Consider the following 24,576-nt stretch of genomic DNA (forward strand, 5'->3'; position numbering starts at 1 on the left):
CAACTGAACCGGTATCCAATACCCTCGCGCTACTAAGAGTACTAGTAAATTACACATCAACATCATGTATATCAAATACACTTCTTTTGACTTTGCCAGCCTCCTTATCTACCAAGCATCTAGGGTAGCTCCGCCTCAGTAACCGTTCCCCTCATAACAAAAGCACTTAGTCTCGGGTTTGGGTTTAATCTTGGGTCTCTTCATTAGTGAAGCAACTGTTTTGCCATTTCACGAAGTATCCCTTCTAGCCCTTGCCTTTCTTGAAACTTAGTGGTTTTACTAACCATCAACTATTGATGATCCTTCTTGATTTCTACTTTCGCACTGTCTAACATCGCGAATCGCTCAAGGATCATTGTATCTATCCTTGATATGTTATAGTTCATCACGAAGCTCTCACGGCTTGGTGGCAGTGACTTTGGAGAACCATCACTGTCTCATCTAGAAGATTAACTCCCACTTGATTCAAGCGATTGTCGTACTCACACAATCTGAGCACACGCTCAACGATTGAGCTTTTCTCCTTTACTTCGTGGACAAAGAATCTTGTCGGAGGTCTCATACCTCTTAACAAGGGCACAATCATGAAATCACAATTTCATCTCTTTAGAACATCTCTGATGTTCTGTGACGTTTCAAAACGTCTTCGGCGCCTTGCTTCTAAGCCATTAAGTATTTTGCACCGAACTATCGCGTAGTCATCAGAAACGTGTATGTCGAATGTTCACAACATCCACAGACGACGCTTGAGGTGCAGCACACCGAGTGGTGCATTAAGGACATAAGCCTTCTGCGCAGCAACGAGGACAATCCTCAGTTTTACAGACTCAGTCCGCAAAGTTTGCTACTATCAATTTTTAACTGAATTTTCTCTAGGAACATATAAGAACAGTAGAGCTATAGCGCAAGCTACATCGTAACTCGCAAAGACTATCAGACTATGTTCATGATAATTAGTTCAATTAATCATATTACTTAAGAACTCCCGCTCAAAAAGTACATCTCTCTAGTCATTTGAGTGGTACATGATCCAAATCCACTATCTCAAGTCCGATCATCACGTGAGTCGAGAATAGTTTCAATGGTAAGAATCTCTATGCTAATCATATCAACTATACGATTCATGCTCGACCTTTCGGTCTCATGTGTTCCGAGGCCATGTCTGCACATGCTAGGCTCGTCAAGTTTAACCCGAGTGTTCCGCGCGTGCAACTGTTTTGCACCCGTTGTATGTGAACGTTGAGTCTATCACACCCGATCATCACGTGGTGTCTCGAAACGAGGAACTGTCGCAACGGTGCACAGTCGGGGAGAACACAATTTGAGCTTGAAATTTTAGTGAGAGATCACCTCATAATGCTACCATCGTTCTAAGAACAATAAGGTGCATAAAGGATTAACATCACATGCAATTCATAAGTGACATGATATGGCCATCATCAAGTGCTCCTTGATCTCCATCACCAAAGCACCGGTATGATCTTCTTGTCACCGGCGCCACACCATGATCCCCATCATCATGATCTCCATCATCGTGCCGCCATCGAGGTTGTCGTGTATGCTATGCTATTACTACTAAAGCTACGTCCTAGCAATATAGTAAACGCATCTGCAAACACAAACGTTAGTTTAAAGACAACCCTATGGCTCCTGTCGGTTGCCGTAGCATCAACGTGCAAGTCGATATTAACTATTACAACATGATCATCTCATACATCCAATATATCACATCACGTCGTTGGCCATATCACATCACAAGCATACCCTACAAAAACAAGTTAGACGTCCTCTAATTGTTGTTGCATGTTTTACGTGGTTGCCATGGGTATCTAGTAGGGTCGCATCTTACTTACGCAAACACCACAACGGAGATGTATGAATTGCTATTTAACCTCTCTCCAAGGACCTCCTCGGTCAAATCCGATTCAACTAAAGTTGGAGAAATTGACACTCGCCAGTCATCTTTGAGCAACGGGGTTGCTCGTAGCGATGAAACCAGTCTCTCGTAAGCGTACGAGTAATGTCGGTCCGAGCCGCTTCGATCCAACAATACCGCGGAATCAAGAAAATACTAAGGAGGGCAGCAAATCGCACATCACCGCCCACAAAAAATTTTGTGTTCTACTTGAGATAACATCTACGCATGAACCTAGCTCATGATGCCACTGTTGGGGAACGTCGCATGGGAAACAAAAAAATTCCTACGCGCACGAAGACCTATCATGGTGATGTCCATCTACGAGAGGGGATTTCCGATCTACGTACCCTTGTAGATCACACAGTAGGAAGCGTTAAGAAACGCGATTGATGTAGTGGAACATCCTCACGTCCCTTGATCCGCCTCGTGAACCGTCCCGCGATCCGTCCCACGATCCGCTCCGATCTAGTGCTAATACCTGAAATCCTAGTCCTAATACCTGAGTATATATAGGATGGAGGGGGAGGGACCTGCCTTGATGCTCAAGAGAACCCCAAGGGGTCAGCCGAAGCAAGGGGGAGAGTCCTCCCCCTCCAATCCTAGTCCAACTAGGATTGGAAGGTGGAGTCCTTCTCCACTTTCCCACTTCCCCTTTTTTTCTCTTTGATTTTTTCTATCTCCTGCGCATAGGGCCTTTTGGGCTGTCCCACCAGCCCACTAAGGGCTGGTGCGGCACCCCTAAGGCCTACGAGCTTCCCCCGGGTGGGCTGCCCCCCCCCCCCGCCCCGGTGAACATCTGGAACCCATTCGTCACTCCCGGTACATTCCCGGTAATGCCGAAAACTTTCCGGCAATCAAATGAGGTCATCCTATATATCAATCTTCGTCTCCGGGCCATTTCGGAAACCCTCGTGACGTCCGTGATCTCATACGGGACTCCGAACAACATTCGGTAACCAACCATATAACTCAAATACGCATAAAACATCGCCGAACCTTAAGCGTGCAGACCGTGCGGGTTCAAGAACTATGTAGACATGACCCGAGGGACTCGTCTGTCAATATCCAACAGTGGGACCTGGATGCCCATATTGGATCCTACATATTCTATGAAGATCTTATCGATTGAACCTCAGTGCCAAGGATTCATATAATCCCGTATGTCATTCCCTTTGCCCTTCGGTATGTTACTTGCCCGAGATTCGATCGTCAGTATCCGCATACCTATTTCAATCTCGTTCACCGGAAAGTCTCTTTATTCGTTCCGTAATACAAGATCCCGTGACTTACACTAAGTCACATTGCTTGCAAGGCTTGCGTGTGATGTTGTATTACCGAGTGGGCCCCGAGATACCTCTCCGTCACACGGAGTGACAAATCCCAGTCTTGATCCATACTAACTCTACGGGCACCTTCGGAGATACCTATAGAGCATCTTTATAGTCACCCAGGTACGTTGTGACGTTTGATACACACAAGGCATTCTCCAGTGCTAGTGAGTTATATGATCTCATGGTCATAGGAATAAATACTTGACACGCAGAAAAACAGTAGCAACAAAATGACACGATCGACATGCTACGTTCATTAGTCTGGGTCTAGTCCATCACATGATTCTCCTAATGATGTTATCCCGTTATCAAGTGACAACACATGCCTATGGTCAGGAAGCCTTGACCATCTTTGATCAATGAGCTAGCCAACTAGAGGCTTACTAGGGACAGTGTTTTGTCTATGTATCCACACAAGTATTGTGTTTCCAATCAATACAATTATAGCATGGATAATAAACGATTATCATGAACAAAGAAATATAATAATAACTAATTTATTATTGCCTCTAGGGCATATTTCCAACAAAAGTTTCTCTCGAAAGAATTGAGTGGGAGGGTGGTGGAACTTGATGAGGTTATTGAGTCGTCACTTCAACAAGTGTGTAGTAGGGCACACGAAGTTGTTCCTGTGGCGCCTACGCCAATTGAAGTGGAAACTGATGATAGTGATCATTAAGCTTCAGATCAAGTTACTACAAACCTCGTAGGTCGACAAGGTCGCGTACTGCTACAAAGTGGTACGGTAACCCTGTCTTGGAGGTCATGTTGTTGAACAACAATGAACCTACGAGCTATGGAGAAGTGTTGGTGGGTCCGGATTCCGGAAAATGGCTGGAGGCCATGAAATCCGAGAGAGAATCCATGTATAAAAACAAAGTGTAGACTTTAGAAGAACTACTTGATGGTCGTAAGACTATTAAGTACATATGGATCTTTAAAAGGAAGACAGACGATGATGGTGAAAAGTCACCATTAAGAAAAGCTCGACTTGTCGCAAAGATGTTTTCGACAAGTTCAAAGAGTTGACTATGATGAGACTTTCTCACTCATAGCGTTGCTAAAAGTGTGTTGGAATTATGTTAGCAGTTGCTCATTATTTATGAAAAATTGCACATAGGATGTCAAAACATTGTTTCTTCGATGGTTTCCTTGAGGAAAGGTTGTATGTGATACAACCAGAAGGTTTTGTTGATCCTAAGGATGCTAACAAGTATGCAAGCTCCAGCGATCCTTCTATGGATTGGTGGAAGCATCTCGGAGTTGGAATATACGCTTTGATGAGATGATCAAAGCTTTTGGGTTTATACAAGGTTTATGAGAAACTTGTATTTCCAAAGAAGTGAGTGGGAGCACTATAGAATTTATGATAAGTATATGTGGTTGACATATTATTGTTCGGAACTAATGTAGAATTTCTCGAAAGCATAAAGGGTTGTTTGAAAGGAGTTTTTCAAAGGAAAACCTGGATAGAGCTACTTGAACATTGAGCATCAAGATCTATAAAGATAGATCAAAACACTAAATAGAACTTTCAGTGAAATGCATGCCTTGACAAGTTTTTGAAGGAGTTCAAAATAGATCAACAAAGAAGGAGTTCTTGGCTGTGTTGTAAGGTGTAAATTTGAGTAAGACTTAAAGCCCGACCACGGCATAAGAAATAGAAAGGACAAAGGTAGTCCGCTATGCTTTAGTGTAGGCTCTAAAGTATGCCATGTTGTGTACCGCACCTGATGTGTGCCTTGCCATGAGTCTGTCAAGGGGTACAAAGAGTGATCCAAGATTGAATCACTGAACAACAGCCAAAGTTATCCTTAGAAACTAGTGGACTAAGGAATTTTTCTCGATTATGGAGGTGATTAAAGAGTTCGTCGTAAAGGGTTACGTCGATGCAAGCTTTGACACTAATCCGAATAACTCTAAGTAGTACACCGGATTTGTATAGTGGAGCAGTCATTTGGAATAATTCCAAATGGCACGTAGTAGCAGCATCTATAAGATGACATAGAGATTTGTAAAGCACACACAGATCTGAAAGGTTCAGATCCGTTGACTAAAAACCTCTCTCACAAGCAAGACATGATCGAACCCCAGAACTATATGGGTGTTATATTCATTACAATCACACAGTGATGTGAACTAGATTATTGACTCTAGTGCAAGTGGGAGACTATTGGAAATATGCCCTAGAGGCAATAATGAATTGGTTATTATTATATTTCCTTGTTCATGATAATCATTTATTATTCATGCTAGAATTGTATTGATTGGAAACTCAAATACATGTGTGTATACATAGACAACACACTGTCCCTAGTGAGCCTCTAGTTGACTAGCTCGTTGATCAAAGATGGTCAAGGCTTCCTCGCCATAGGCAAGTGTTGTCACTTGATAACGGGATCACATCATTAGGAGAATGATGTGATGGATAAGACCCAAATTATAAACGTAGCATATGATCGTGTCAGTTTATTGCTACTGTTTTTCTGCATGTCAATGTATCTGTTCCTATGACCATGAGATCATGCAACTCCCGGACACCGGAGGAATACCTTGTGTGTATCAAATGTCGCAACGTTACTGGTGGCTATAAAGGTGCTCTACAGGTATCTCCAAAGGTGTGTGTTGGGTTGGCATGGATCAAGACTAGGATTTGTCACTCCATGTGACGGAGAGGTATCTCGGGGCCCACTCGGTAATACAACATCAAAAAATCCTTGCAAGCAGTGTGACTAAGGAGTTAGTTATGGTATCTTGTATTACGAAATGAGTAAAGAGACTTGTCGGTAACGAGATTGAACTAGGTACGGAGATACCTACGACCGAATCCCGGGCAAGTAACATACCGAAGGACAAAGGGAACAACATACAAGATTAACTGAATCCTTGACATAGAGGTTCAACCGATAGAGATCTTCGTAGAATATATAGGAGCCAATATGAACATCCAGGTCCCGATATTGGTTATTGACCAGAGAATGTCTCAAGTCATGTCTGCATAGTTCTCGAACCCGCAGGGCCTGCACACTTAAGGTTCGGTGACGTTTTGGTATATTTGAGTTATAGGTGTTGGTAACCGAAAGTTGTTCGGAGTCCTGGATGAGATCACAGACGTTACGAGGAGCTCCGGAATGATCCGGAGGTAAAAATTGATATATAGGAAGTCCGTGTAAGTGTGTTGAACGCGGAGGTGCCGTCCGTTCGGCACTAGATCGGGATGGATTGTGATGGGATCGCGGGACGCATCGTGATGAGATCGCGGGACGGGCTGCGATTTGAATCGTGAAAATGTTCGACTACATCAACCGCATTATATACGCTTTCGCTTAGCGATCTACAAGGGTATTTAGTTTCAATCTCCCCTCTCGTAGATGATCATCACCATGGATAGGTATTGCATGTGCGTAGGAAATTTTTTATTTCCCATTCTACGTTCCCCAATAGTTCTTTGTCGTCTGCCCCCCGCCCCCCAGGGCAAAGGTTCTTTGCCGTCTGCAAGCCCAAGGTAGACGACAAAGAACCCCTTCACCGAATAATTCTTTACCATCTGCTGACGGACGACAAAGGCTTGCCGTCCGGGGTGCCCCCCTTTGCCGTCTACCATGGCTGACAGCAAAATGTATGATTCCTATAGTGCCCCTTTTAAGAGTATTAACTTTTCTATGGACTCGAATGTGATTTATCACAAAATGCAAAATGTAGAGTCTTGAAGCTTGTTGCCAATTGATGTTCCAAGCATATAGGAGATCTCCTCACAATCCTTTGCCAATCCATTCGTTGAACTTTTCCTAAAATATACTTGATAGAATCATTAGTCCAATGAAATATATGTTGTTATTAACTACTAAAACCACCTAGGGAGAAGTTGTGCTTTCACGCCGCCCCGGGTGTTTGTCGTCCCTAATGACCGCTTCCTAGCCACCACCCCGGATTAGCCGCATCGACGCTGCCACTGGGCGGCCTCCGCCCTGAATTCACGAGTCGCCGCCGCCCCCGGCCCGCCTTCGGTTAGTATTTTTGTGCCCTTTTCTAGTTCGATGTAGTGGTTGATTTGGAGAAGAAAGTTCGTTCATGCGAGCTCGGGTGTGCCATTTTGTAGATGGATTTGAGCCCTTATGAGGAGTTTCTGCTTGAGGATTCGTCCTCGTGAGACGACTCGGACATAGAGTCGCTGCTCGAGAGACATCGACAACAAATGGTGGTGGTGGTGCTCAACGTGAAGGAGCATTAGGACCGGGCGAGGATCGATCGTTGGACGCCTTTGCATCCCTCGCAACCGCCATCTTGGAAATAAGATGCTCGTGCAAGACTAATTAAAAGATATTTATTTGATCTTATGTTTTATTCATAATTTTGTGTTTTGTATGACATATGGGTCAAATTCAGCAAATATCATTTGTTTTGTGGGCTGGCGCGACCGCGGCAAAACAAACCCCGCAGCACGGAACTATAAAAGAGAATATTCTGCAAAACACGTTTTCCGTGAACTGTAAATGCGCGATACGGATGCGTGATATAAGGGGTCTGCTAGAGTTGTTCTTAGAACAACAACAACCGCATCCTCAAATCTTCCTCAAACGTATATGGACGCTATCAATTAGTAACCGAACAAAAGAGAGAAGAAAAAATATGACCTAGTCGAACCGGTCATAGCATTCCTATACATCCGTGCTGCCCACAAACCCTAATATGAAATCCATATGTAAGAAGGATACGAGGGCTCGCGGACGTGTTCAGACAGTCTGCCACGTAGGACACGGCCCACCATACACTTTTTCTTTCTGTATCTTTCGACCGGATGCGTCCACAGAATTTTAAGGGATCATATTTGATATGTGTGGTTGTAGATGACATGTGAAGATCATAGACGGCATCCTCGCTCCACCCCACACATGTCAAGGTACATTATTACTACAACTGACTGATGATGTGTCTCCATGTTGTCACCTCTAAAAGAAAATCACTAAATCCACATAGGATCATGTTTTTTCCTCAGGAAAACATCCGATCTATTCGTCTTCAATTATGACAATAAAACAAATACTAAAAATAATAAAAATGATATCTAGATCCGTAGACCATCTAGCGACAATTAAAAACACTAAAGCAAGCTGAAGGCGCGTCACCATCGTCGTCCTTCCTCACCGAAGTCGGATAAATTTTGTTGTAGTAGACAGTCGAGAAGTCGTCGTGCTAAGGCCCCATGAAACAAGGCACCAGGATATCAACGTTTCCGATGAAGAGTAGCGTAGATCGGAAGGATCCAATCCGAAAACACACTCACATAGACGAATAATGAACAGATTTAAGCAAATCCACAAGAGACAAATCTATCGGAGACATACCGCCACATGCCCATCGAAATGAGGGCCAGGCGGAAAAAGTCTTATTTCGTCTTTAAATAGTTGCCACCGTCTTACTTACTTAAACATGACACGAACACTAACAATTTTTTAAGACACATCTAAAATAAAATCTTTCCATCAGCAAGGATCGGGATTCAACGCGCCTGCATGACCTAAGGCCATCGAAGACGAGACGAACCGATGACGACACCAATGAAAGGCACAGAATCCTAAATTTCGAGGGAAGGAGGCGAATGCGTGTAGGCAAAAGGGACAAGCACCTACAAAATCAAGAAAGATCATGTTAGAGAAAGCTGCGTGATTTATCAGCGGGGAGGTCTCTTTGATATAATAATCTGTAACTGTGTGTCATTTTTTTTTGCTAAACTAGCTGCTAAAAAAATGTCGCTTGTGTGAGTTATGTTTTCGTTTGATTTTATCTTCTGAATGAGAGGCATGAATTTGCTTTGTTTGTTTGGCGGGATGAAATGTGCCGATGATACCAATATACTTCCATTTTGTCTGCTGGAGTTGACGAAAATCATGAAACGTACCTACCATATGGACTTTCTTGGATAAATTATCTATATCTATACCTAATAAAGCGGCTATTGCTTCCGTCGGAAAACCCATCACGGTATTTTTATAAAAAAATCCCTGTAATTTTTGTTATTCAACTCGCGCTCCATCATTTATCTACAACGCAAAGTTAAGAAATTTGAACGGACTAGATTAACACAGCTAGCCGTAGAAAAAAAAGGATCGTACAAAAAAAGAAAACCTTGGCAACGCAGCATATGATTCGTAATTATACCCAAAGCACAAGTCCAATCGAACATGTAATTCGTAATTATGTCCAAAGCACAAGTCCAATCAGACATGTAATCGCAGCATGTCACGTGACACAATTGCACAAGGTCTATTTTTCCGCATGAGCTTAATAAGATGGGTCACATATATGCACGGTGAAAATACAAAATTGTAGTGCATGTTTTTTTAGGATCACAACTTTGGTGCAGACTGGTATTTTCAAGGTCACAACTTCGGTGCAGAGTACCAAACCGTAATGATACAATGATGCAGTTTTTTTAGAAAAATGGTGTAATGGTGCAAATAGCTGGCCTGTGCCCAGGCCGCCGCCGCACCACTCGACGTCGCGGCCGACCTCAACCGCCACCGCTGCCGATCTCAACCCACCAGCCTCCGCGACCGTACCTCTCCCCGCTCACTGCTTCCGTTACGGCGCTCGAGCACATCGCGTCGACCCTGATCCATCTTGGCCTGTGCCCACGCCGCTGCCACACCACTCGCCGCCGCGGCCGACCTCAACCACCACTGTTGTCGATCTCAACCTACCCGCCTTCGCGGACGTACCTCTGCCCGCTTGCTGCCCCCGTTTCGGCGCTTGAGCACAGCTTCTGGATCAAATCAACGCGACAACTACAGTGACTGGGGATGATGTGTCTGCTCGATGCAGAACGGCGACGGCGCGCGGATAAGGCGCGGCGGAACGAAGTACTTGCAGGTGGAGGCGGGCCTCCATGGCTCACACGGGGAACTCCGAGGTTATGGCACGGCAACGACGACTCCTTATGGCCAGGTAGAGGCGCCTAACCCTTGCTCCCCTCATCGTATCCCCTCCTCCGGTAGGAACTCATCATCTGGTGAGATCCCCTCCCCATGCCTTCAACCGTGTGTCAAACACCGGCAAGAAATTCTGTTTTGTGGGGATTTGTTTGCTGATGAATGAATGTATTGAATGTAAGATTGCATTGTTGTAGAGACAAAGAATGGAACACCACCTTCAGTTTGTCATCTGATCCCACATTCTCTACCCCATTAGTGAAATAAGATAACAGTCCATTGATCAATTCACGTAGCTTCTTTGTTTTGCTTTGCTTGTCTCGCTCAATTTTTCATCATGGTGGAAATTAACAATGGACGGGTTGATTTCTCAACAAAATAGTATAAGACTGACTACATTAGTTAGTTAGCTTATTATTTTAATAAATTAAAATGATTATAAAAGAATTAAAAACGTGTGGTATTTTTTTTCATTGCAACGCACGGATCCTTTTGGCAGTAGCGATCATACGCAGATCGACAAGCATGAATATACCCGAAAGAAAAAAGATAAGCATCAAGATGGTGTGCCTCTTTTCTTCCCTGGCTCCTATCGATGGGCACCAAACAAAAAGACGAAGCGCAGAACCACAAACTACAAGAGTTTCCTTTTTTTTTTTTAGAGGCAGAACCAAAATGTTTGTGTGGCTCGAGGGAGGCGGCGCCGTGGCCCCGCGATTGCATGTGGGCCGTTCGATCAGTTCCGGCTCGCCGCAACGGATGGCCAGCTTTGCGCCACGCCACCAGTAAGCGGCGACCGGACATCGCCGTGGACCCAGCCGCCGGGAAAAACGGTAAGCTACCACATGCGTGTCTGCCTGTCCATGGTACGGGGCCATAAGACAGTGACGTGGCAGCGGATGGGCTGGAGCAGGAGACGTGGGTTTGTCTCGCGAAGAGCCGAAGGAGCAGCACAGGACTGAACCAACAAGTTCTCTTCTCTGAAAAGAAAAATACTCTACTGAGCGAACAAGCTTTTTTCATTAAAAAATGGTTAAACGAACAAGTGCTACACGGGACGTAATGAATGTTCCCAAATAAAGGGGGCTAGGGCCCAATGACACCCGGTCCTACCTTGTGAGCCAGTCTAAGACTTCTCGTAATGAAAATATCATAAATGGTATGATACATGTCATGTAAACTTTATTGACACAAAATGATACCGTCTCATATTAAATGTTATACTATTTTATACACCCTTCGTTTTTAAATACAAGTCTTTTAAGATATTTCACTAGGAGTCTACATACGGAGCAAAATGAATGAATCTACACTTTAAATTATGTCTATATACATTCATATGTAGTCCATTAATGACATTTCTTTGAAGACTTATATTTAGAAACGGAGGAAGTAGTACATAATAATTTATAAGGCACTCTAGGATACTACTTCCTTCGTTTATAAATATATGTCTTTTAGATGTTTCATTAGAAAATTATGTACGATTGTATATAAACATATTTTAGAATGTAGATTTATTCATTTTGCTCAGTGTGTAGTCTACTAGTGAAATCTTAAAAAGACTTGTACGAAATATTTAGGAACGGAGGTAGCAGTAACTTATGATATTATGCATTACGAAAGTAATATCATACACTAATACTATATACATGATACTAGTATATGTCATCCTGGGCGTTTGGGTACCCTAACCCGCTAGCTTAATCGAATTACCTGAATTGTCACATAATTTGGTTATCGGGTTAGGGTTCAATTTTTATTTTTTTGCTATTCAGTTTTAGGGTTAGGGTTCAGGTTCTAGTCTAGAAACCCCAAAATGCCCATGCTACATGAATTATTCATACTAACCAAATTATCCATGCTATTATCACATTGTCATCTCATCCATATAAACTAAAATATCCATACTATTCAAAATATCCACACTACCCTGATTATTTATATCAAAAATTGATGTGTGCTTTGAATATTTCGGGATTTCAGGGTACCCGAATTACCCAAGCTAAAATTTTAGATAATTTAGGTTCGGATTCTTTGGCAGAAAAAATTACGATTCTCATTTTTAACTAGCCAAATTATCCATAAACCGAGCTATCCGAATCGAGATAATCAAAATACCGAAACGCCATGGTGAACTATATGATACTTCCGATTACACGCAACCTAAGAGCATCTATAGCCAGAACTTGCAAATCCGATTTCTCAAACATCCACGGACGAGCCTGGTTGCATTCGATTTGAACCCTACCTTTTCATCTGTGCAGTCACACCTCTTATTTTTTTTCATATGTTCTATCACTTGCACATGATTATTGACGAAAAAAAAGAAAAAAAATGAATAAAGAAAGAAAAAATTGTGGTCCGTGAGGGTGTGTCCTACGTGGCAGACTGCCCGGACATGATCGGGCGCGTCCGCGAGCCCTCGTATCATTCCCATATTTAAAATAAATATGAGGGATCTTGGTCAATCTAAACGTTTGAGATGAATATGAGGGATCCCACTGAATCATTTTTTATGAACAATCATTGATCGGACGCGTCCGCCGGGGTCGAGGGGCAGATTTGCAAGGTAGGGATGTAGGTGCTCTAAGGCCACGCAGGCAGCCATTTGAGTCCATCCGGGCCCGCAGGCCAGCCACAGAGCCACACGTGGCCGCCGGCGCCGAGAACGCGCAACGTGATCATGCAAGGAAAGAATCAACCCCGTCCACACGAGTACATGACAGGCGGGCCCAACCAAATAACCTAGGTCCACTCGTCAGTGCGGGAGGACCTCGCGCACGGGCCCCGCTCCACCCAACCGGGGCATGTTCACCTCCGCCTCGCCTCGCCTCGCCTGCAAGAGCGAGGGAGGAGGATATCACAGGACAGAAGCGCAAGCGAACGAGCTGCAGAGAGGAAGGAAGGAATAGAGCAGCTCGCTTTACGAATTCCCCGTCCCTCCCCTCGCCCATCCCGCTCCCGCTCCCCCAGATCCCAAACCACAACCCTAGGCGCCACCCCCGCCCCCGCTCGCCCCGCCCGCCCCACGCCAGCGACCCGCCGCCGATGTGATCAGGCCGTCGTTGACGCCTCCGTTGCCCGAGGGGGAGGCCTCGGCCGTAGGGCGCGTACCTCTGGCGCAGATCGGGGAGGCGCGCGACATGCCGGTCGACGTGGGGACCTCGCCGGCGACCGCGTCCGTGCCGCCGCCGGCCGCGTCCTCTTCGCCGCACCACCACCATCCCGCCACCCCCGCCCGCAGCGCCCTCTCCCACGCCGTCGCGGGCGCCTCCGCCGGTAATTTGGGCCTATCCATTTCGGTGTGATGGTTTCCTCGGTTTGCGGGTATGGGAGTAATTGCTGGATTTGGGGCTTGCGCGCAGGTGTGATAGCGGCGACCTTCGTGTGCCCGCTCGATGTCATCAAGACGAGGTTCCAGGTGCACGGCTGGCCTAAGCTAGCCCCTGGCACAATCGGAGGTGAGCATTTCTTCAGAAAAAAACTATTGCCGATTCTGCTAAACTTTGTTGCTATAGTGTTAGCAAAACACTACATGAACCTGCTTATATTAGATAGTACAGTACAAAGTTTTTATGCTGGGCTTGCATGTATCCACTGGTGAGGATGGAGTATCTGCATGGAGGGGGGATGTCGTGTAGTGTTAGTTTGTGGTGTCTCTTGACAGTCCAATAGTCAGGGATTTGAGAGGGAATCCTTTTTAGTCATGGGATAACATCTGATTGCAAACGTTATAATGGTTTCAATCGCTTGTCCGTCCAGTTATGCCATCCTCACTCCTTCTTAGAGATTCGTGTGTTGTGTAATAGTCGCTTATTACTTGAATCATATGAGAGGAATCTCGTGGTGAAATGGGATTGCCCAACCTTATGAAATCCTGCATGTCGAGTGGAAAGAGACAAGCATAATGCATGTGAAAAGAATGGAGAACACACATGAACACTGCAACCAGCTGCACGTGTGGGCACCATCTGCTGATAGGTTGCTTTAGTGCTGAATATGTTTGTGTTGGTATTCAGCAATGGGAGTGTATATTGTAACTAGGTGGGAGGGGCATCCCGATTGCCAGGTAAAAAAATGCTTGGGAGATCAATCTATGCTTACCTGTCCTACCGCGTTCTCTTTTCCTATCTTCCATGATTTTGTTGCACAATCCTTCAATGTCATCTCGTTTCTTTTTTGTCTTATGAGTCACAAATCTACTGCCAATCTGGTTGTGTTTTGCCCCGTTAATAGGTGTTCTCATTAGTGATTAAGCAATATCTCACTAGCAAACAAGTTCAAATTCTAGTGCTACTTTGATTTTGAACAATACTGAAGAACACAACAATTTCTGCTGTCCTGTAAGCAGTGGGCTCTGAAGTCTTTCTGAGAAAAATGGAACGATTTGTTCTAGGCGCCATTTGCCAAAAAAAAAAGTTGTTCGCTATAAGGGAAACAAAGAAAGAATGTAAATAATAGCAATTGCAGAGACCACACTACCATCTGCCCTCTTCAGTAGAATCGTTCCAAAAAAATGTCTCCTCTGAGGGGTGGTTTGGATGAGCAGAAGGTTCTGTATATGCAGCTAACTACAGCGGAATATCGTGGAAGAAGAATGGTGAAGGCTGCATTATCAGAGAACATCTGGACATGCAAGAACATGAAAGAGGGTCTGCTGGGTGGCTGAGTCGGTGATATTGATCTCATCTACGTGTTTTTGTCTAATGTGTGGAGTTCCTTTGCACCTAGTTACATCGTATGCTCCCATTCCACACCCAATATGTATTGGCTATTTTTCCTGGCAGCACTTATGCTTTTGTACTGAATTGCTTGTATTGCTGGTAACCCATGGGTCTGTTTTGGCTTTCAATATAAGCCGGGCTCAGCCTACCATCTAAAAATATGTATTAGCTGTTTTATATGGGAACCAATTATCTATGAAGTTTAGTTGTGCACAGAACACTAGAGCATGCTAATATTTCTAAGCCTGATGTTCCAGGGATAATTAGAGGTGTGTTCAGCTTACAATTACATTTTAGAACTTATGTTCATGCATGTGGTCAATGCTAAAAGAAAATTGTTTTTCACTTCAAGTACACTACGGTGATGCTTTTGGGCATAGCTCTGCCCAATGATGCTCCAGGGGAAAGCCGTCAGCAAATCCCATACATGCGGAGAACGTCATGTGTGCATGGATGATGTCCATTCTTAATACATATTACTATTGACTTTGCATCTAGAAATTTGATTCTTAGCACACATTATGTGCATATATAAATGTGTGCTGGACCTCCATTACTTCTCTGTTGTACCAACATATTGTTCTTGCTTATCTCTTAGGATGGCTTAGAAAGCTGAGGTTTATTACATCACATCAGTTCTCTGTTCTATCTTGATTCTCTGTTATATCTTGACTAGGTAGTGTCATTGTTGGGAGCTTACAACAGATTGCTAGACGGGAAGGCTTTCGGGGATTGTATCGTGGTCTTTCCCCGACTATTCTGGCGCTTTTGCCTAACTGGGCAGTGAGTATTTGCCCCTACTTTTGCCAACAGAAAACGCTGTTATGTTTCTTCCGTATGTATGATATTGTTACTACTATCACACATATGGTATATTCTGTTGCAGAGCTGACCGTTCCTGTATGAATGGGCAGGTCTACTTTACTGTATACGAGCAGCTTAAAAGCATGCTTGCTTCCAACGGTTAGTGCTTTAACCTTCCAATGGTATTGTTTTGGGATGTTGTAACTTTCCATGGGATCATGTCATATCAGTTGTCAAATCTTTCCTTACATTAATATTGTAGAAGGAAGCCATCAACTCTCTCTAGGGGCAAATGTTATTGCTGCATCATGTGCTGGAGCTGCAACTACAATAGCAACAAATCCACTTTGGGTTGTCAAGACAAGATTTCAGGTATGATATGCTTCATGCCTTGTCCTGAGCACAGTAGTAGACATGATACATCATAACTTTACTTAGAAAAATTCTTTTTCTGAAATACTTCAATCGCCAATAAGTATGCAATTATTAAAAATGCCTGGCCAATTTTTAGTTGCTTCATAAAGTTAAAGTAGGAGCTGTTGTACATAAAATAAATACACCCAGTTGTAAGGGAACCATCTTTAGCTAGCATGCTTTTAAATGTGGTAAACTTTTTGGGTCTCCTTGTATTTAGTGGTCATACCTTTTGTTCCAAGAAATATTATCCCAATATGATACCAGGACTCCTGTCAACAACAGCTATATGTTTTGTTTTGTAGACCCAAGGAGTAAGAGCTGGTGCGACGATCCCATACAAAGGTACAGTTGCTGCATTGACAAGAATAGCACACGAGGAAGGTATCCGTGGACTATACAGGTAACTTTCGATGGAATGATGGAAACCTATTGACAATATTTAATCATGCTGATACTAGATTTCTATGTTTTGATATGTTTGCTGGTTTTTTATATTCCAAAAGTGGACTCGTCCCTGCATTGGCTGGTATCACTCATGTTGCCATTCAGTTTCCTGTATACGAGAAGATAAAAGCTTACCTGGCTGAGCGAGGTATTACTCTCAGCAAATGTTTTTTCACATAGAAATGTTTCTGGATGATCATGGCTGCTAATTTGTAGAGGCCATATTGGATGGCCTGTCTTGTAATTCTGAGTATGACAGCATCATGTTTTCACAGATAACACTACTGTTGAAGCATTAAGCTTTGGTGATGTCGCTGTTGCTTCATCTCTGGCAAAACTAGCTGCCTCAACCTTAACATATCCTCATGAGGTATTAAGTGAATCCTCTGCAATTATGATCTACTCTACTCTTTTACTCTATTAAATGAATATTCTCACAGAGTTCTTAGCTTGGTTATATATCTCAGACTATTTTCACTCCTGATAATACAGGTTGTTCGATCAAGGTTGCAAGATCAGGGAGCACACTCCGAGGCAAGATACCGAGGGGTAATAGACTGTGTTAGAAAGGTTTATCACGCAGAGGGTGTAGCTGGGTTCTACCGTGGATGCGCCACAAATCTGTTGCGGACAACTCCTGCTGCAGTTATTACATTCACCAGCTTCGAGATGATTCACAGGTTCCTTCTCAATCTAGGCCCTCCTGAACCTGAACAACATCATCCCCAGCCGCTGAAGCATTGACTGTACCATTCCTGTGTCCTATCCCTGCTGTCATCTGACAACTTGAAATCCAGTAACTATCAAGCGGCGCCATTTACCTTGAGAGGCTCTCACAACAGAGATTTTGGTATCGCAACAAGTAGCTGTCTGAAGCTCAAACCATAGTGTAGGACATGAATTAGCACTTGTGTATGAATTAGTCTTGATAGCACGCAGTGTGTAGGTATACGGGTTGTGGGGGAACAGTGATATTGGTCGGTGAGTTGACTGATGATGATGATGAAAAGAAAAGAGTTTTATTGTAGGTACGTGAATAATGGCCCTAACCTTTTCTACTTGGGGAGATTTGTGATCTTGTACATTATCTTGGAGCACTTAACTGGATTGGTGCTACTTATGGTTTTTGAAATTTCGAGCTCGACCAGGACAGAAGGTTTAAACTGGTTGGCATATCTGGTGCATGTGTGGAGTTAGTGTAAATTTTTCCTTTTCACCAACTTAGAAGTATCCAAATGACTAAACAGAAATGGGTGGGTATGTTTTATGTCTTATGACAATACTTGCTGAAATAGTATATCATTTGGGCACCATCTCAGCAAGTGCCTGTCTCTTTTTGGTCTCTGAAAATCAGATTTAATTGATCTTGACAGTTTTGCGGATATTTAGATCATCTCGCCTGCATCTGTTAACTGTTTTGAAAAAATTTAGAAACTGGTTAGGTGGAAATAGTACATCTCCATATAAGCTGCCTCACAGTCAAGTGCACCTTACAGAGTTTTGCAGTTCTGTTTGGTAGTTTTCTGTTCTGGTGGGGGAATAAAATGGTGTCTGGTACTACATTTTATCAGAATTTTGCTGTTCTATAAAATGGGGGAACGGGAAAACAATCTATACGAATTTGGTAGCACCATCTCTACTCGTCGTCCAAAAATAAGAAGGGAAAATTACGATATATGGAGTACATCGTGAGATAAGTGGACCCGGAACACTAGAATCGTTACAAATGGTACATGGTGAAATCGCTACCGCTCAGACGGCAAGAAGCAGTGCTACCGACGCGGAGGCAAGGAAGGAGGCGAGGAGGAGCATCCGCACCGGGCCGCCGCCGGTGGCGCCGGAGCAGTAGTTGCCGAACGCGCCGTCCGGGTACTCGTACTGCCGGTCGTCGCCCTCTTCACCGTAGCCGAGCTGCTCGTGCGTGCCGTGGTAGCCGTATCCATACTCGTCGCCGCACTCCCTGCGCTCACGTATGTCGAAGGTTCCTCTTTCGGGCGTGTAGCTGCAGCCGGTGCCGAGCGCCTGCTTCACGGCGAATAGCGAGGCGCCGTTGGAGAACCTGAAGCCGTCGTGGGCGATCTCCTCCACGCACCGGAGCGCCAACTCCGTCTCGGCGAAGCAGGCCCCGCCGCAGTACTCGTCCACGCTCTCCCGCCCCACGTGGAACGCCCCCTCCACGCCCATCCGAAGCTCCGCCGCACACTCGTTGTACACCTTCATGTTTTTTTTTCGATCCACAAACAACATCAGACACCATATATGCCGCATGCATGTGCGCAGCGGAGTGATAGATCATGGCTTACATTGTGGTCATCGAAGCAGTGGCACGCCCTCTCGAAGATCTCCAGGGCAATTTTGCCTGCAACCGTGGGGGAAAGGAGCTCCAGATCAAGCCCAACTCCCCGAGACCGTTTTTCATAAAATTTGATACAAGTGAAAATAAAACAAGAAAATTAGATAGACATGTACTCACTGGAGAAGCAGCCTGGGAGGAAGACGCAAATGGCAACGGCCAGGGCCAAGCAGACACTGGTTCGAGAGGGGTGACAAGACATTGCCATTGCCTTGCGTTGCCTGCGGAAGGTCTGCTGGGCAGATCAGATACGTTTTACGCCGGTGCCGCGTCGTCTCTGGTCGTTTTACATCAGGGTGTGGGTTGATTGACTATATATGCTACGGGGTTAATTTCTTGTCCGTATGAGCAGAGAAAGTTCACTCACTTGCCCTACCATTACTCCAAAGGATTAGCGAATTCTTCACTCTTTTCTGAGTTTGCCCACAAGAAATGTCGCATGGTCTAACTTTTTGCCATGATTTATTTTGTTGTTGTTGCAAAGACTTTTTTTAAATAATATCTGACACTTGAATGTCTTTACGCGCCTCTCTCACTCTCTCACTGGCCTGGCCGGCACTGTTATAACACGTACTAGCATCAACAAATAACCGTTAAATTATCTTAATTATGGGCAGGGGGAGTACACGTGAAGAGTCTGAGAATATTTCGACTCCTCTAGATGCACTTTCGCAAGGTGTGCACCACCAACAGTTTCTATCAGAAAAGCATCTCAGAGACACTAGGCTTCATCTCAGCTTTTGATATGCGCCAACAACAGGAACAAGTCTGCATTTGCTACTCTAATTAATGTGACCTCTCTTTTGCAGCACTTCCAACTTTTTGCCAATTTCTCCCGCCGGGCACACCAATCTTTGTCCAAGTGTTATCTTGCACGATAACATTTTATCACTTGTTACGCGAACTGGAACTCTGTAACCTTTGCTGGTACTGTAGCCAACCGCTGCCAACATCCAAAGATTAATTACTTGCTCATCTCATAAAATCGTACCCTCTGTGTAAACTAATATAAAAGCGTTTAGATTACTAAAATAGTGTTCTAAATGTTCTTATATTAATTTACTGAAGGAGTATATGATACTCCTTCGATGCCACAATATAAGACGTTTTTACCAGCTAACATAACAATATAAGACGTTTTTACCAGCTAACATAGCTTGCAAGACGTAGGGGGTACTTTTGAACTGCTGTTCTCACGCCCCAGTCTATGTGTTACTAAAGACGTTTAATCCTACGAAATAAAAAAAATGCATTGAATCACTAAATGGATCCAGTACCTATTTTCATTCAGTTAGTTGGTCACTGGTATAATCACAGGCCTTCTTCTAAGAGGATTTCTTACATAGAAAGAAAATCCCAGTTCCTCTGCCTACTGTCTTTTTTCTGTTGTTGTTGAAGAAATCACGAGGGAGAGGATTAAAAAGTAGCCAGAGGGCTAAGAGTTACAGAGGCACTGCAAGCCATAAGGGGAGGTAGTCGCGCCAAGATCAGGCGGCTGAATTACTAACCAGATCTTTAAACCTAAAAGGCCACAATTCAAAGTCAGAACAAATGTTCCCAATAGTAGTAGCAGAGGAGTGGTCTTCGTTTCTGAAGGCAGTTACATTCCTCTGATTTCCATATTTTCTTCCAAAGGATGGAAAGCACCACTTCTGGCCACGCACAGTTATTGAGGTGAGCTGGGATGGGAGTACAGTACACCATAGATCCTGGAAGCAGTCAGAAGGAGTGATCCCGAGGTGATGCCAAATCCGAGTGGCCTTGTGGCAACTGATGAGGAGTTGTTCAGCATCTTCAGAGGTGTGAAAACATCTTGGGCAGCATGGAGAAGCGGCAATATTTAGTTTCTCCTCTGCCTACTGCAATTCTGGGAAGGCAAAGATATGAAATAATTACACATCATAACCATGTTTAGAACACAAAACAATAAGAACCATGACCCATGACTACAATAGGACTTCTCAAAACTACACCATGTACATGGGACATGGAAACAGCCCTCAAAGGTAAATCATTTCGGATTTATGTTCATTGTTTAGGATTCAAGAGCAACTTGTTGATTGAACATACCTCACAATCACATGTGTTCGCATTTACTTTTGCCGTACAAAGAAGCCCCTTAACAGTGACACGTGTGTTATGGAATTCTTGTCCTGCTTGTAAAATGTTTGGTACGCTGTGGAATTAGATTGTATTTGCCTGCTCCTCTCCAATGGTCTCTGTTGGCCAATAGAAAGGTTTTGAATTCCTTTTCAAGTATTGGGTCAGAAGCAAAACCATTTGCCTTCATTTCATCATAATACTCCAAAGCTCGTGGTATACATCCATGTTTAACCAAACCTTGGACCACTGCCATGTAGTGTGCGTAACCAGGACTAATGTCGTATCTTCGCATTTCAGTCCACACCCTCAGAGCATTTCCAGACTCATTCAGTTGGATAAACTTATCAATGAGCATGAGAAATGTGTCACCGTTAGGGCCACAGCCATCTTCTTTCATTTTCTTCAGTAGCTGCAGTGTTTCGTCAATGCCTTCCTGTTTCAAAAATGCATGGTACGTCGAAATGGTTGGAACAATGCCCTTCATTTTCATATCTTCCATTATCTTCCGCGCTTCGTCAAGCTTGCAACTTTCACAAAGTGGAACTATAATACTGTTGTATGTTTCAACATCCGGTTGGAAACCTTCATCTACCATTTTACTGAGAACATTTTTTGCATCCTTCACGCAATTCTCTCTTGTCAGAACATAAATAAGTTGGTTATAGACATCAATACCAGGACTCCAACCCCTCTTCTTCATCTCATCATAAACCCTCAGAGTATCAAAAAGGTTCCCTACCTTAGAGAAACAACAGACCATGAGAGCATAAGATGTACCATCAGGAGTAATGCAGCAATTTGACATTTCTCTCCAAATTCTCTTTACTTCGGCCACATCGGTGAATATATTACACCAACCATCAAGTATTATATTGAAACCTTCTGCTGTGAGTGGGAAAAATTTCCTTCTTGCAAGAAGCAACTCCTCAGCATCTTCTATGTTTTTACTTCTGCAAAGAGCACGAAGAAGGGAATAAAATACAGTTTGGTCCACTTCCACTTTAAACCTCTCCATCACATCAAAGGTCTTGACTGCTTTCTTCACTTCATTGGCAGCTGCATACCTGAAATTTCATCAACAAATCCTTACAATAAAAGAAGCATGGTGCACAAATAGTAACAGTACTACAATGGCAACGACTGCTTTTCACGGTCTTCACATTACAAAAACAAAATACAGTTATGATGTCAAAAGTGATCCGATAGTGTAAGAGGAGACCCATAGCGGTGCTAGTAAATAGATTCAGATGTAAGGAATTGTATGTTCCATCCAACACCTCAATTACACTAAAAGCGCGAAAGGTGCCGACTGATAGAATTTATGACAACAACAACACCATACTCAATAATCAAGATGCTAAGTTTAACATAATAAGTAACTGAACCAAGCACTCACACAATACATGCCAATCATCACTCACTATACTACCACCATCACATGGCTAGAAGATTAGAACATCCTATGAAGATGAGTCATGAAGCTTCTCATGTCAACAACATTTTTACAAGCAGACGCTCACTTTTTCAGTTCTCAAAATAACTTAAGCACCTATAGCTCAAGCATCCACCTCCCCTTCTATGACCACAATAGAAGCAATGCACATTGTATAACAAAAGCAGACGAATGCCACAAAAGTTATTCAGCAGAATATTGTGTTCACTCCTACAGTCGTACCTTTCCCCTGTTTACCTGAAACCCAATCTAAAGCACCGGACCATCGCAGAAAACTCACCAGTGTGACCATCATCCTTCTCTGGTTCTCATAATTGTGTGTCCACTTCACTAACACACCAGTTTTGCATCGGTGGCGATGCAATTTTACTATGATGCATTTTATTGCAATCTACTGAGATTTCTAGTATGCCATAAGTAAGCACCTCCTTTACTCAGATGCTGGTTTTGTACCTAGTCCCTTGAGGCTCACATTCACTGTAATACCACTCCAAGAAACTAAAACCAACTAAAACCAACAAACTTAAAATGAGTTTACAAATATTATTGTTAGGGCGTTTTATGTTTTGTAATAATATGAGTCACTTACATTTGGCCTGGACCCAGAAGTCGATCAGACATCGAGTGGCAAATCCTTAAACCGCAATGCATGGAGACAAATTCTAAATTTTGCCTACATTCTAGAGCCATAGCCAATGGACCAGAGTTCTACAAGAGCACTATCATAAAGTACTACGAGTGCTATGCTGGCCAAATGCTTGAGCATACGGCCTTACCTCTCCATCAAGATGACCATGGCACGGCGGGTCAGCACCCCACGGCGCTGCATCCGCCGCACGGCCGCCCACGCGAGGTCGAATCGCCCAGCCCTCCCCGCAGACCATATGGCCAGGTGCCACGCCTCGGCCGGCAGGGCCCCCGCCCCCTCAGCCCCGGACGCGGCGGTGCACTCGTCGCCCCAGCGAAGCGCGAGCGCCACTGCCTCCGGGTCGCGGCGCAGTTCCCACAGCGCGCGGACGAGCGAGGGAGAGGCCGGCGATGGGCCGGAGGAGGAGGAAAGAAGGAGGGAGAGGGCGTCCTTTGGGGAAGACGCGACGGAGGAGGCGTGGGAGATTTGACGGAGGAAGGAGGTGAGCTCGCCGTCGTCACCGGGGGCAGGGGGGATAGGGTGGCCGTACTCGATGTCGCTTTGGTCGGAGGAGGAGTGGCTGGTGGAGAGGCTAAGGTGGCGGGAGGGAAGGAGGGGCAAACGGCGGAGGAGGAGGAGGCGGCGGCGGAGGGCGGCGGCGAGGGGCGGCGCCATGGGAGAGGCCTGTGAACGCTACGGGCGAGTCGCTTCCAGGCGCGCCAACATAGGCCGGCGGCCCAGTACGGTTTTCCTTGCGTTTTGTGTAATTCGTGACTCGTCCGGTCTTCGTTGGTTACGGTAACCATGTTTTTTTTTCTGGTTCTTTTTGCTTTACCGGCTTCTTTTTAAACGATCTTTTATTTTTCTGGTTTTTATGGTAATCACTTTATCATGTTTATAATCTTTACCATTTTGGGTTCTTTTTAAATGAGCTCTTGTAGTATTTTTTATTTTATTTTATTTTTTTGTCAATTTTTTCGAGGATGTGCTTTGGAAAGTAGTTGGAATACTAAGGAGGGAATGTTATGAAAAAGTGAAAAAATCATGTCAACTGATGTGCTTTCGAAAGTAATTGGAATACTAAGAAGTTGGGGGTTGCGTAAACCCACAAGAGCGCTCGACGACGTATGGTACGAGCGCGGTCGCCACCTCCTCCTGGTGAACTACTTTCACCTTGTAGAATTGGATTGGAGATCAAGCACATACATACACTAGAAACCCTTCCCGAACACAAAAACCTAGCTTCCGGAAGGCATACGGAGGGAGAATTGGCAAGGAGGAGATCGCCATGTTCACCATCACGGACAAGGGGACGTCGACATCAACCATCTCCATCAACCACCTTCATCACCATTCATCCTCATCTCCTTATAATATCAAACCCTTCGTGGATCACTACACGTACTACTCGTTTGTTCGTTCATCTTTACCACCGTTATTCATATGATGTTTAACATTCCCATGTGCGA

The 24,576-nt window shown here is 44.3% G+C and overlaps 3 protein-coding genes across 3 annotated transcripts; 1 reads left to right on the forward strand and 2 right to left on the reverse strand.

Annotated features, from left to right (window-relative positions):
- The first annotated feature begins 12,986 nt into the window (after positions 1-12,986).
- Positions 12,987-17,702, forward strand: LOC123440868 (nicotinamide adenine dinucleotide transporter 1, chloroplastic). Its single transcript, XM_045117415.1, has 9 exons — positions 12,987-13,460; positions 13,547-13,642; positions 15,582-15,688; positions 15,820-15,868; positions 15,972-16,081; positions 16,429-16,526; positions 16,630-16,718; positions 16,846-16,940; positions 17,063-17,702. The coding sequence occupies exons 1-9, from the start codon at positions 13,325-13,327 to the stop codon at positions 17,312-17,314; spliced, it is 1,032 nt and encodes a 343-aa protein (XP_044973350.1). The 5' UTR covers positions 12,987-13,324; the 3' UTR covers positions 17,315-17,702.
- LOC123440879 lies at positions 17,285-19,206 on the reverse strand. The gene is made up of 3 exons (XM_045117422.1): positions 19,044-19,206; positions 18,874-18,929; positions 17,285-18,784 (listed from the first exon to the last, which is right to left on the reverse strand). The coding sequence occupies exons 1-3, from the start codon at positions 19,129-19,131 to the stop codon at positions 18,323-18,325; spliced, it is 606 nt and encodes a 201-aa protein (XP_044973357.1). The 5' UTR covers positions 19,132-19,206; the 3' UTR covers positions 17,285-18,322.
- A 974-nt stretch (positions 19,207-20,180) lies between these two features.
- LOC123440886 (pentatricopeptide repeat-containing protein At1g80880, mitochondrial-like) lies at positions 20,181-23,843 on the reverse strand. The gene is made up of 3 exons (XM_045117433.1): positions 23,256-23,843; positions 20,994-22,090; positions 20,181-20,790 (listed from the first exon to the last, which is right to left on the reverse strand). The coding sequence occupies exons 1-2, from the start codon at positions 23,780-23,782 to the stop codon at positions 21,061-21,063; spliced, it is 1,557 nt and encodes a 518-aa protein (XP_044973368.1). The 5' UTR covers positions 23,783-23,843; the 3' UTR covers positions 20,181-20,790; positions 20,994-21,060.
- Between the last annotated feature and the right edge of the window lie 733 nt (positions 23,844-24,576).

The sequence above is a fragment of the Hordeum vulgare genome, chromosome 1H (genome assembly GCF_904849725.1).
Source record: "Hordeum vulgare subsp. vulgare chromosome 1H, MorexV3_pseudomolecules_assembly, whole genome shotgun sequence".
Lineage (NCBI taxonomy): Eukaryota > Viridiplantae > Streptophyta > Magnoliopsida > Poales > Poaceae > Hordeum > Hordeum vulgare.